Here is a 12,511-nt window from a genome sequence, read left to right on the forward strand (position 1 = left end):
ATGTGATGATCTAGCACCTTTCAGAAATGGTCCCCCAGGGCAGTTTGGTTTTCTGGAAGCCCCTGCTAGAACCCCTGAGCCATCTCAATGTGCAATGATGTGGTTGAGATACAGAACCAAACTGAAGTGGGGTTGCCTATGAAATGCAGGCCTGAGGGTCAGATTTCGATGAGTTGACTGTTTATAGCATCCTACTGGAGCAAACCGAATGGAATGAGGAGGACGCTTTCCTACTGTGTGCCTGGTCAAATATGGATCCATCAGCAGTATTCCTGCATGAGGATAGGACATGAATGGTCTTGGTCATCTCCAAGGTCTCCTCACCCTCACTATACAAGGTCATGCTCCTCCATTTTTTTTGGAGGGTGAACTAATAGCTTATGGCCAGTTCCAAAATGCCATTTAAGAATAAAGCAAAACTTGTGTTACGATACTATATAGATGAGTCACTGTCATGAGTAACATTGGCAAAACTGCTCAACCCCTTTAGGGCTTACTATTGCCATCCCTCAACTACTCAACGACAAGAGGATTCGTAACTGAAACTTGCGAATGGAATCGTAGTGACCTCACGTCATGTGGACTAAGAAGCCAATGGTTCCAAAGGCAGTTACCATTCACAAATCGCTGGTGTTTGTGTTAGAGTACCACTTGGTGGTAGGTTGAAAGGCGCTTCTTCTCTGTATCTTTTTTTTTTTTTTTTCCTTTTTCTATTTTGGGTAGAAATATTCCTGGGAAGTTGGATAGAAATGCATTTTCATTTCCCAATAATTCTTAGGCACAAGTTAGAAAACTGCTGACCTTCACTAAAATATGTCAGCAAATCACGTTATAAAAAATGCAATTCAGAACCGCTGCATGTGTATATACGTATATCTAAATATACACACATATCGGTGCAGTACACAATGATTATTCAATGTATATTCAAAATTGAGCTATTTGTAACTAACCTGAAATTCTGCAGTGAAAGTTCATCACTCAAGAACAATTGGAGTTGTCTTTTGGCTCTAAACTATGGTAAAACGTTTTTGCACATCAGACTCTACCGTTTACACCTTCCTAAGCGCCAATACCAGGACAGTCTTACATAGGGATCAGAAGAGGATGCTGCCTAGGATGCATTATGCAGCTACTGAGCATGCGCGCAGGGCGGCTTCTGGCCCTTGGCCAGCACAAGGTCAGCACTCCCCAGGGTGGACAGAAGCCTGAGCTCCCACAGGCTGCGTGGTGACGTCATCTGGGCGTGGTGCTGATTCTGGCTGGGGAGGAGGGCCCCGAGGAGGAGCCTCGGTAAACCGGGGATGTGGGGGAGAGTTTAATTGGGCTGGTTGGGTCCCCAGTTTGTAGCTTCCAAAGCAGCTCTTCATTGGTTCGGCTCAATCTCTTCTTCTCCTGGGTTTCTTTCTCCACGTATTCCTGGAGATTAGCATTTTCCTCCGACAGCTGTCTGCATGGGGGGATGGGGATGACAAAGAGTTAGGCAGCAAGAAGCTTAGTGACACTTAACCTGAGATCGGGTGATGCATGCAGAACAAGAAGAGGAGAAGGCCATCGCCTTCATGGGGAACAAGGACAGGTCTGTCCAAGGGACCAGGAACTTTGGTTGAAAGTTCATTTCTGTCTGTCCCACTCATTCATTTCCAGAGCCTCTCTGCCAACACCTAATCTGCTCATGTGGCTTCTGGCAGGTTAGGCAATACACTGCTACCCAGTGCCCACAGAAAATGCAGAGAATGAAGAGGAAAGGAGGGAGGCAGAAGGCAGTGTCGGTGTACTGCTGGGCGGCTCAGAGGAGAGTCAGCCTCGTGGAGATGGACACTGACCACGGCCATGGCACAGCGTGGCCATGGCCTCCGGGCAGCTGGGGATGCCTTCCCCTGGCCTCCTGCCCCAGGCATGAGCTTTCACCATAGCAGTTGTCCATCCTGCTGCAGAAGCTTATCTGTGCATCTGTCCACTGCTGGATGGGGAGCCCTAGAGGACAGGGGCCAAGGCTCTGCATGTTGACTCCTTGGGTTCCCACATGGCACCTGGCACATAATAGATGCTTGGCTAATGTTTGCTGATAAAGGAGCAAACAGTTGGTGCTTTTTGTGCCTCTGTCATGAAGCTTGAGTTGCTGGTTTGTTGCACATTTTACAAAACGATAGCACTTCTGAGGAATTGACTGGAAAAAGTACGTATGCATTTGACAGTTGGACAGACTGAAGCCCAGAAAAGGCATCCCTCCAGGACAAAGCCTGCACTTGCTCTGCTGATGAGGGCGCCTTGCACATTCCAGGAGGCCAGAACCATTCTGGCACTTCCTCCCACTCTCAGCCTGTGTCACAGGGAGGCTGGCGAGAATGCCTACCTATGGCCTGGGGCTTGGGGACCCACAGGGCGACAACAATGGGACCGCCACCTCCCTGCAGTCTTTGCTGTGTGCCTCTGAGGCGGGAACCAAGAGCCGACGTCAGGGGTTCAGTGCGTGTGTGCCTGTATTTGTGCAAGAGCATGTGTGAGTAGGCCTGAGGTTAATGTGTGACCCAGGGTAGAGTGAGTGAATGTGAGTGAGCAGGAAGGCAGGTGAGTGTGCCCAAGTGTGTGTGAGCATGCCATGTCTGAGTGTGTGTGCACAAGAGGGCACACCATGGGTGCACCAAGGAGCCCAGGTCAGGAGAGTGGGCGAGGCTTCCGGCGTGAGTCTCACCAAGGTGGCTCAGCCCTGTGGATGAAATAGCCGCCAGCAGCAAGAAAGCCCAAATCCAGCATTTGGCCCATCTGGACTGCAGGAGTGAGGAGCCCGTACCCTTCCTTGAAAGTCAGGATTCCCTAGATCAGATCCTGCAGGGACAGGCAGGGTTGAGAGGGAAAGGGCAGATTCCGGAAGCCAGGAGGAATAGGGTGGCTGGTTCTCTTTTGCCTGGGAATACCCTACTGCTGCTTTTCTCCTACTCTCCAGAAACAAATCTCTTTACTTTCCAGTGCTAGTGGTGGCCCCTGCCACCTGCTCTTGCTGATTGTTCTCATTTCTCTTGGTGGGGGGCATTGCTGCCCAGCTGTCGCACCAGGGTTCAGGCTAGGGGATCACAGCTATGTAGTTTTTTTTTTTTTTTTTTTTTTTTTCTGGTCATCTAGGAAATGCACAGGGAAGCTTCGAAGCTCAGAGCAAAGCAAATGAGACAAGAAGAGGCTCAAGGGAAAGGCAACTTTGAGGGTGACACATGCTCTGTAAGTCCAGACTCCTACCTGGTGACAACCGTGTTCTGGTCGATCCTTGCTTTAAGATCTTCATTCTGCTGCTGGAGGACTTGGATCTTTTCTTCCAGAATAATGTTCTTTTCTGCCTATAATGGACACACCATATAAGACACTCTCAGCAAGGTATGCAATAAACTAGTACCCTCTGCTTCTGGGCATTGGAGGATTATCAAGAGCAGAATTTTGAAAACTGCAGTTTACAATGCACTTGTGAGTTGTAAAATCAGGTTAGAGAAATGTGATCAGCATTTCTGTTTTAAACAAAATAAGACACAATAGAAAATGCCAGGGTGCACTGTACGTAGTAAAAGTAAGCACTGTTGTATATATTGTGAGTATAAATTTTTATTTTGCATATATTAGGTATATATGTGTATTGGGCTCCGTGTAAACATATTTCTTACAGTGAGTGTCCCAGTCCATTGCCACTGTCGAGACAAATGGTGGCCAGCACCAGGACCTAGTGTGACCAATGGGTCTTATGGTTCTTCCCAAAGGATCAACTTCACTATATTGGTGTCCCTGGCCGGGCATGCAAAGGCTACCCCATACAGACTCTTCTGAATTAATAGAAGGATGGAAGTACAAACAATATGGACATTTTTTTTTTCCTTTTGGGATCAAGGGCAGCCAGGAACACAAAGCCCAAGACCAGCTTGACACAGAAAGTCCCACCAGCCCCTAGCTGTCTTTCCCACATAATTTATGACACTTTTGCTGTCAGTGTGTCCCCAGGACCTGAGACCTAGTCTTGTGCAATTTCATTCTAAAATGATTTAAAAATGAACTATATTTGGAAAGAATGTGACATGTTCACTGTTCATTTGTTAATCTTTCAAGAAAATTGTCACTTGCCCAGGATGAGGGCTTGGGAACCCTATGGCCTCTGTCCCTGATCTTTAGCAATGGATACCATCTGGCCCTCATCTTTGCTCCCAGGAAGGGAAGTGAGCAAATGAGTTCATTTGCCTGGAAAAGTGTATGGGATGAGAAGGGGGCATATCTGCAGAAAGCCTGGAACATGGCTCAGAACTGTCAGACTAAGCCAATGGCTGCTGAACGACCCAGGCAGACAACCCAGCCTGGAGGAGGAAGATGGCTGTTGTTCCCAGCATGACCAGTCCCTGCACAAGGCAGGCTGCACAGCAGGAACAGGAGTGGGAAACAAATTCTTTGCACAACACTGGGCACACATTAGTGATAGATGCTCCATTGTGCTGGCTCACCAGTGACACATTCTTCAGGGATGAAAGAGGTCCTAGTGCTTACACAGTTTTCAGGAAGCCCCAGAGATGGACAAAGTCAGGACACCTCTGAGATTCCTCACCAGAACCTCTGGGCTCAGCTATGGAATTTTCTGCTCATGTGTGACTGATAGGAAGGGAAGGGGCATGCCTGGGTGAACACTGTCAATGTTGAGGACATCAATGGCAACAGTAGGAAAATCACACCCGTTTGTCTCCCAAGTCAGTCACCAACTCACCAGCTTTTCCAACTCAATAATCTTCTTTTCCTGCTGGTGTATTTGCTGATTCTTCATTTCTAACACCTGCTTCAGACTCTTCATGTCTTCTTCCAAGTGCTGATAAGGGGCCAGTGCAATCTACAGGAGCAGAGAGCAAGGAGCTGTTTGCCAGTGTCCCTCACAAAACCCAGCATGACCCTAGGCTGTGAATGCAGCTAGATCTGGCCTGTACCGAGCTCCGCAGTAGGCAGCTGCAGCACAGGGAGAGAGCAGGAGGCTCACAGCCTTCCAAGACAAGGTGCCCTGCTAGTTTCCTGCTGAGAACTCTCGTTCAAACCCAGCTCTGGGTGGTGGGGAGCTGTGAGACCCCGCCATTGTCATGGCTGCCATCCACTGAAAGTCTGGATGCTAGAACCGTTGGATGCTGCCACCACGCCCAGAAGGAGGCTCAGGGGCAAAAAGAATCCAACACTGCCTTTGAACATTTTCCTAGACAACTTGATTCACCAGGCAAGTGGGGACCTCGTAGATGCTACATGAGCCCATGAGGCGGTCTTGCCCTCCTACATGGGAAAATAGCAAAGTGGCTTAAAATGCTGAAAAGTCATGTAAGAAAAAGGCATGTTAGGGCAGGGTTCATGGAGGCAAGCAATAAAAACCTAGGAAAACTGCAAAATTTGAATTTCAGACTATTATGGCTTGGATGTGAGGTGTCCCACAGAAGCTCACATGTGGGACAATGTAAGAAGGTTCAGAGAAGAAATGATTGGGTTTTGAGAGTCTTAACCTAATCAGTGCATTAATCCCTGATGGGATTAACTGAGTGCTAACTGGAGGCAGGTGGGGTGTGGCTGGAGGAGGTGGGAATTGGGGCATGGCTTTGGGGTATATATAAATTTGTATCTGGCAACTGGAGTCTCTCTCTGCTTCCTGATGATGAGCTGCTTCCCTCCGCCACACTCTTCCGCCATGATGTTCAGCCTCACCTGAAGCCCTGAGGAATGGAGCCGGCCTTCTGTGGCCTAAGACCCTGAAACCATGAGCCCTCAAATAAACCTTTCCTCCTCTATAATTATTCTGGTCAGATCATTTAGTCACAGCAGCGGAATAGCTGACTAAAACAAAGAGGAACAACTTTAAAAAAATTTTTTAGTGTATTTCATGGGAGATACTTGTCCTCAAAACTTCATCTACCTTCTTTCAAATTTAACTGTGTGTTCAACATTTCATCTGGCAGCACTCCACTAGAGGGAAGGGGGTTTCTAGGTTTTCTGGAAAAATCTTCCCTCAATTAATGCCTCAGCTGGTGTCATGGAGCAGGGGACAGCCTCAAGAGCAGCTGGGAGAATGGGCTAGAGGGGCCTCTGGTTGGGGTGGAGTTTCTAGACTGTTCACATCACAGGAGCCTAGGGACCCTGTCTGGGGAGTGCTGTGGGATTGGGTAAAAAAATGGCAGTTTAATGGAGAAGCCCACAGCTGCAGCCTGTCTCAGGGGAGAGCGCTGACAGGCGTTGTTTAAGCATCCCAGGGAGGTCATAATCCGCTGTCACTTCAGCAGCGGATCTGCACAGAGGCCTCGTCCTTGGGTTGGACTGCTGACACCAGGGCCTCCAAGGTGCCGGGAGGCCTGGACAGCAGTGACTACCTCCAGCTGCTCCTCGGTGTTTTTCCTCAAAGCCTCCTCGAAGCGTCGGGCTCGGTCCCGCAGAGACTGGCTCTGGAAGGTCAGGGTGTCCACCTGGTCCTGCAAGTAACAACATACTTGCGCAGTTAGTCTATTGCAAAGGATCATTCTCAGTTATAAAGCTGAAGCTGGAAAGCTTCACACCCTCCTGGGCTTCTCTCTCTGCCCTGAGACCCCTCCCATCACCATCACCCAAAACTCTAATTAGCAAGTCAGCAACTGATCAGTCCTGCCTTCTCATGTCCCTGGACCCACCGACTCTGCTCTTCCTGCTCCCTCCACCCAGGCCCAGGCACCTCTGTGGCCCCTTCCTAGCCCCAGCACTCCTTGGTTGCTCTTTTGCCTGCAGGCCACAGCCAGGCTGCTCTTGTAGCATGCAGACCTGAACCTGCCACCCCCTAGCTACACCCTCACTGTCCTCAAGGTAATGTGCCTTCATGCAACATCAGAGCCAGCGAGGTTCTAGCACCTCACATTCCAGCTTCCCAGTTGGTGGCACCTTCCTCTGCCACTTCTCGCTAATTCCCTGCTCACTTCTGGGCCCCAAGTGTCCTTCTGGCCTCAGCCTGGGCAGCATGTCCTCAATACAAGTCACTCTCTGAGCCGAGTCACCCAGCATGTCCTACCCTCTCCCCACTAGAGTGACACTCTCAGCCCCCAGCACATACCAGCAACAGGCAGCTTTCTATGTGTATACTGAAGGAACAAAGGTGTGTTTGAGGAGTCACAGAGTCCCTTTCCCAGCTCCCAGGGCAGAGGAGACTCCGCTGACCCCTTCCCACCCAACCTCAGCCATGGATCTCATCACCATGGCGAGGGAAGGATGCCAGGCAGTGGCCTTCTCATGATGCCTAAGGACAACCTCATTCTTCTGGCTCACTCAGGCTGAGTATTCCAAGGTCCTCCACCCAAGGACACCATTTCTGTAATATTAAAGCAAAGGACTAGGGTCCCCCATCCCACCAAATAGTAGGAGCAGGGTAAACAAATTTTGTGACTCTCCACAGTGACTGGTGTAAAGAGCTAGCTGCTCTGCTTCCTTCATCCATCCTGGCAAATGCCCCCATTTGCAAATATCCCTGGGCAGGTTCCTTTTCTTTCTTTTCTTTTTCCTTTCTTCCAGTTTCTTGCATTTCCTTTTTAAGAAATAAAACTCCCCACGGTACCATTAAATGCAAATGCTCATACATTAGGGCAATAGAGTTGTCAGTGGGAGTTTGTACGCACTTGACAAGCCATGGAAATCACAGCCCAGGGCAGCCCCACGGGGCCCAGCACGTCCCTTGTGCTGCTGCAGCTGCCTCCCAAAATGTGCCTATAAAAATATCTCTGTGGCTGCATGAGGCTCACGCCAAACCTCGCCAGAGCTATCCAAGGAAGCACTTCCTTGACACCTCTTTCCCACTGTTAAAAAAGCAAAGCATCAGACAATTACCACTCCGGATGGATCTAAAATACCAAACTGATTTTTTCTGACTTGTTCTCCATTATTCAAAACAGACCCACAGTGACAGAACGGTGCTGCAATAATCAGACAAGACAGGCTGTTTCTCAACTTGGGTTGCCACTTTGTGTCAGGCTGAGACACAAAGACCCAGTTGGTGGTCCTACCCAGCATGGGCCACTCCGAAGTCAACAGATGGCATGATAACAAGAGTGACAACAATAATAAATTTAACAATGGTTGCAGCTATTATAATAGCAAGAGCTGCTACTTACTAGTACTTAGCACAAGCCAAGGTAGTGCTACTCACTTTTCACACATTATTTCCTGTAATCTGCTTGCACCTTGAGAGAGGGACTATTGTCATCCCAGTTCACAAGAGAGTAAACTAACATTTATAGAAGTTATGGAATTGTCAAAGATCTCAAAACCAGGAAGAACAGACCCAGCAAAACCCAAAGCTCAAAATCTCTAACTGCCCAAACTAGCTATTTCTCTAGCTGCCAGTACCCCAAGGAATTTGGATCTAGCAACTCCATACTCCTAACACTGAATCGTCTTCAGGACAAATGGATTATGCTAGGGGAAGAGTCATAACTAAAATATGCAGAATTATGACTATATGATGTTAGTGGCAGAGGAGAGACAAAACGATGAAACAAAACTCTGTGTGTGTGTGTGTGTGTGTGTGTGTGTGTGTGTGTGTGTGTTCCCGGGGATGGAACCCAGGGCCTTGCGTGTGCAAGGCAAACTCTGCCACTGAGGCTATACCCAACCCTCTAAAGTTTTCAAATAGAGCACTCCAGATCTGGGACACTGGTATCTCCATGACCCTGGGTTCTTTTCTGGGTGGGGCAAGATCTGCCCAATGTACACTGCCAGGGAAAAGGGACCCCACATTGAAGAAGCAAAATTTCTGTTTATACATTAGTTATGGGGATCATCTTCCACAATTTCTAGGTACAGGTGTCCCTAATATGTAAAAACAACCTTACTATGACAAGACTTTCTACACTTGGAAATGAAACTGGTCCTCCTGCCCCCTCTCTGCCCCTGCCCCTGCCCATTGCTTGCAAGGCAGCAACTCCATTGGGCTGGGACTGTCACTGGCCTCTCACAGAAGCAGCTGCCCGGGGCTCTGAAAGGGAGGAGGGAGGTACACGCGACCTAGAAGGCCTGCCACCCCCTGGGAGACCAACAGGAAGCCAGGCAGCTCCTCTGGCATCTGAGACCAACGTCTTCATTAGCTGGCAGTGAGAGGCAGAAGGGGCATTTTTCATCTCGCCCACCTCCAGGTGACTGAAGTCCCTTTTAAAATTTCCAGAGTGTGATCCAGGGCTCAACCCCCTTTGCACCACCTAGGCCCCTGCCTAGAATGTTCTCTTCCCTGTGTGCTCCCCTTTCTTCAAACACACCTTAGTTACTCATCTATCTCCAACTACGGCCCTTCAGTAGCACTGTGTCGCTCATTTGGTGTGATTATGTGTTGTCTCTGGTTGCTGTCTGTTATTATTTGTGTCACTGCTCTCTGAGTAGACAACCCATTCCTAAAGGGCTGGGAATATGTCTTATTTATCTGTGTAATCTAGTGTTGAGATCAGGATCGAGTACGCAGTTGGTACTGGATAAATGTTTGTGAGTAGGAATGCTGATGCTGCTGCTGTCTTGGTATCAGTTAAGAAAATCAAGGAAATACTAACCTGTAATGACAGCCGCAGTTTTTCAAAGTTTTCTTCCAATTCTTTTTTCTCAAGTTCATGGGTAGTCATCAATTCTGGAGTGAAGATATTGTTAACATCACATTGTTAAGTTGGTTTTTCCTTTGGAAAGGATAAAACAAGATTCTTGGCAGACGAAGGCTAATATCTTTAGGTAAATAAATAACTCCTGGATATAGCAGATTCAAGGCTAAAGAGTCTCCTCCACTAGCTCGTAGGTGGTGACGGGTTGTAATGTAGCAGAAATACAGAAGCAGGAAGAAAGTAGGGGGATGGAGAGAAAAAAGGGGAAGGGAAAAGATGGAACCAGAGCACGTGTATGCATGTGCTCTCACACACATGCACATATATGTTCACGTGCATACACACACACACACACACACACACACACACACGCACTTACACATTCTGCATCCTATGGCACCACCAGCCTGGCCAGGTCAGATCCTTTGTTCACAGTACTCATCAGATCTTCCACTTTTCCTAATGTTAAAACAACTGGGTACTTGACATTAAATACCCATTTTCTCTGCCTCCCAGGACTTTTCTGGGGACCAAGGGAGGAGCTCTCCAAGGATAGTGGTCCTGCAGAACAGCTGTCTTGTCAGCCTGGTTTGCTGGACAATGGATGGGATGGACGGGACCAGTGGTGGGTCTACAAGGACCCCTTGGTGGCCTCTGGGCCACGCTCAGAGCTACAGATCCTGAGGATTTGCTTGAGCAAAGATCCAGTGTGAAGACACTCGGACAGAAAGAAAAACTAATCGAACTGGTTCCTCTTGGAGGGTTTGCAGCAATTCTATTCCATGAAATGTGTCATCCCAGAAGTAATTTGCAAGTTAGGCAGAAAGAAATGTCATGTAGGAGTTATTAAGCAAATGGATTCTATTTTCCTCCAGATGGGAAGAGTCTTATTAGCTGGGTGAAACCCATCTCATTCTGGCTATACAAGCGATTTGTTTTCATGTTATAACAAGAGAGAGGAAAGGTCATTAATCAGACTGGATCATATGCTTAGAATAGGTGAGTACTGGAGACCAGCAATTACCATTTTGGCTGGAATGAACTGCAATTAGGAAAAACTCTGTGGTTTCCATTGATCCAAATCTTTTAACTAACTGTGGTAAGAGTTGCTAAGAAATCTAGTTGCCATAGCTAAAATTTGCATCTGGGAAAATAAAGAAGTTGTGCTGATTTCATTGACATAGAACCAAGTAGCTTTCTGGTCTACCTGCTTCTATCTAATTAAGAGTCATTGAGGGCATCATCCTAATGATAATAATGATGCTTTTAGCCATTATTACATATACCCTCATTGTCCTGATGTTATATATAATTCAAAGTCTTTGCATATGGTATCTAAATAAGATTTCATTTGTGAGAAAAAAAATCTACAAGGTTTATTGATGTGAAAATCCATAAACAAAAGACAACGTGATAGATTAGCACACCATCTGCAGTCTTATTTCCTCTCCTGAGACCAGGTTTCTATAGTGCAGTGATGGGCATTTCCAGATGACCCCAGAACCCCAGGGTGAAGGAAAATCCAATATCTATTCTGAAGATGACATAAACCATAAACCATGGCTTCTTATACAATATGTGCCCCCATAATGTCATTCTTTATTTCAAGGTCATGACAGTTTGTCCTCTCTTAATACTGTGCTCTAGAACAATGGTTCTCAAATGTTGCTGCATGTTAGAATCACCTGAGGAGTTCAGAAAACTCCTGATGCTGAACCTAACAGCAAATTGAATTGGAATCTCTGAGGAGATGTGTACATGTGAGTGTGTTGTTTGTTTTAACTCTCCAAGTTGTTCTAATGTGCAGTCAACCGTAGGGACTAGTACTCCAAGGACACAGGTAATACATTTAACTAGTTCTCAGGAAACCATTCTTTCTTGCCTTCTGCTTGGACTTTTTCACTTACTAATAGTTCCCAGAGGTGGTGGGGCTGGTGCTTGAGGGAGATAATAACACAAAATGGATTACTGCCCTGTGGGTTTTGCTGTTTACTAAGACTATTTTAATAATAAAAACTTCTGATGTTAATTCTCAGATTTTAAAAAGCTATTAATCCATTGTTGAATTTCATTGTTTTTAATATATACTTTTAACAACCAGCTGATTGAGGGAAAAAATTAAAGGGAGGGGAAATTAAAAAAAAATAAGTTGCTATATTAATATAAATGCATTTGAAAGTATAAAAGGCTTCTTCTTTCCCAATGAAAAAATTGAGTAGAATTTACTAATATTATTTTTATGACTTGTATAAAACCTAAGTATAATTATATTCATCTGTTTTTTATTACCAAAATGAAATACCTGAGGCAGGTTAACTTTATAAAGAAAAAATGTTCTATATAGCTCGCAGTTTAGGCGGTTTAAAGGCATGGTGATAGCATCAGCTCAGCTCTAATGCAGGCCTTAGGTAGGAGCATTCCGTAGCATCTTAAGTGCTTGGTTCCCAGGTGGTGATGGTGAAATCTTTAAGAAGTAGAGCCTAATGGGAGGTCTCTAGATATTACAGGTATGCCTTAGAAAGTGATTGGGAGACCCTCTCCCTCTTCTCCTTCTCCTTTGCTTCCTGACCATGAGACAAGTGATTTTGCTCTGCCACCCACTCCCACCACGATGGATTGCCTCACCACAGGCCCAGAGCAATGAGGCTAATTGATTGTGGATTGCCACCTCCAAAACTGTGACCTGAAATAGTCCTTTTCTCTTTTTAAGTTAATTATTCCAGGTAGTTTGTTATAATGACAGGAAGTTGACTAACATATAGTACTGCAAGAAAATCACATCATCAAACAGAAAGCCAGGGTGACTAGAGTCCAACAATTCTTTCTGCAGGCATACCTCCAATGACCTAAGAATCTCTCACTCTCACTTGATGGCACCTCTTAATGATTCTCTTCTATTGCTACACTGGGGACCAAGCTGTTATCACACA

The 12,511-nt window shown here is 46.5% G+C and overlaps 1 protein-coding gene across 5 annotated transcripts in view; it reads right to left on the reverse strand.

Annotated features, from left to right (window-relative positions):
- Nucleotides 1-855: 855 nt before the first annotated feature.
- The window catches only part of MTUS2 (microtubule associated scaffold protein 2), a 599,410-nt gene continuing 587,754 nt past the window's right edge, over nucleotides 856-12,511 (reverse strand). For 4 of the 5 annotated variants that reach the window (XM_079138562.1, XM_079138560.1, XM_079138561.1 and 1 more), the window contains 5 exons: nucleotides 9,540-9,613; nucleotides 6,357-6,455; nucleotides 4,730-4,849; nucleotides 3,235-3,332; nucleotides 856-1,450 (listed from right to left, as the gene is read on the reverse strand). In XM_079138562.1, the coding sequence (XP_078994688.1) occupies nucleotides 1,237-1,450; nucleotides 3,235-3,332; nucleotides 4,730-4,849; nucleotides 6,357-6,455; nucleotides 9,540-9,613 (605 nt within the window). In that variant the 3' untranslated portion in view covers nucleotides 856-1,236. Of the gene's footprint in view, nucleotides 1,451-3,234; nucleotides 3,333-4,729; nucleotides 4,850-6,356; nucleotides 6,456-9,539; nucleotides 9,614-12,511 lie in introns of those variants that run through there. The other variant, XR_013763613.1, reaches the window with a different exon arrangement.

Source organism: Sciurus vulgaris (genome assembly GCF_902686455.1).
Source record: "Sciurus vulgaris genome assembly, chromosome: 4".
NCBI lineage: Eukaryota > Metazoa > Chordata > Mammalia > Rodentia > Sciuridae > Sciurus > Sciurus vulgaris.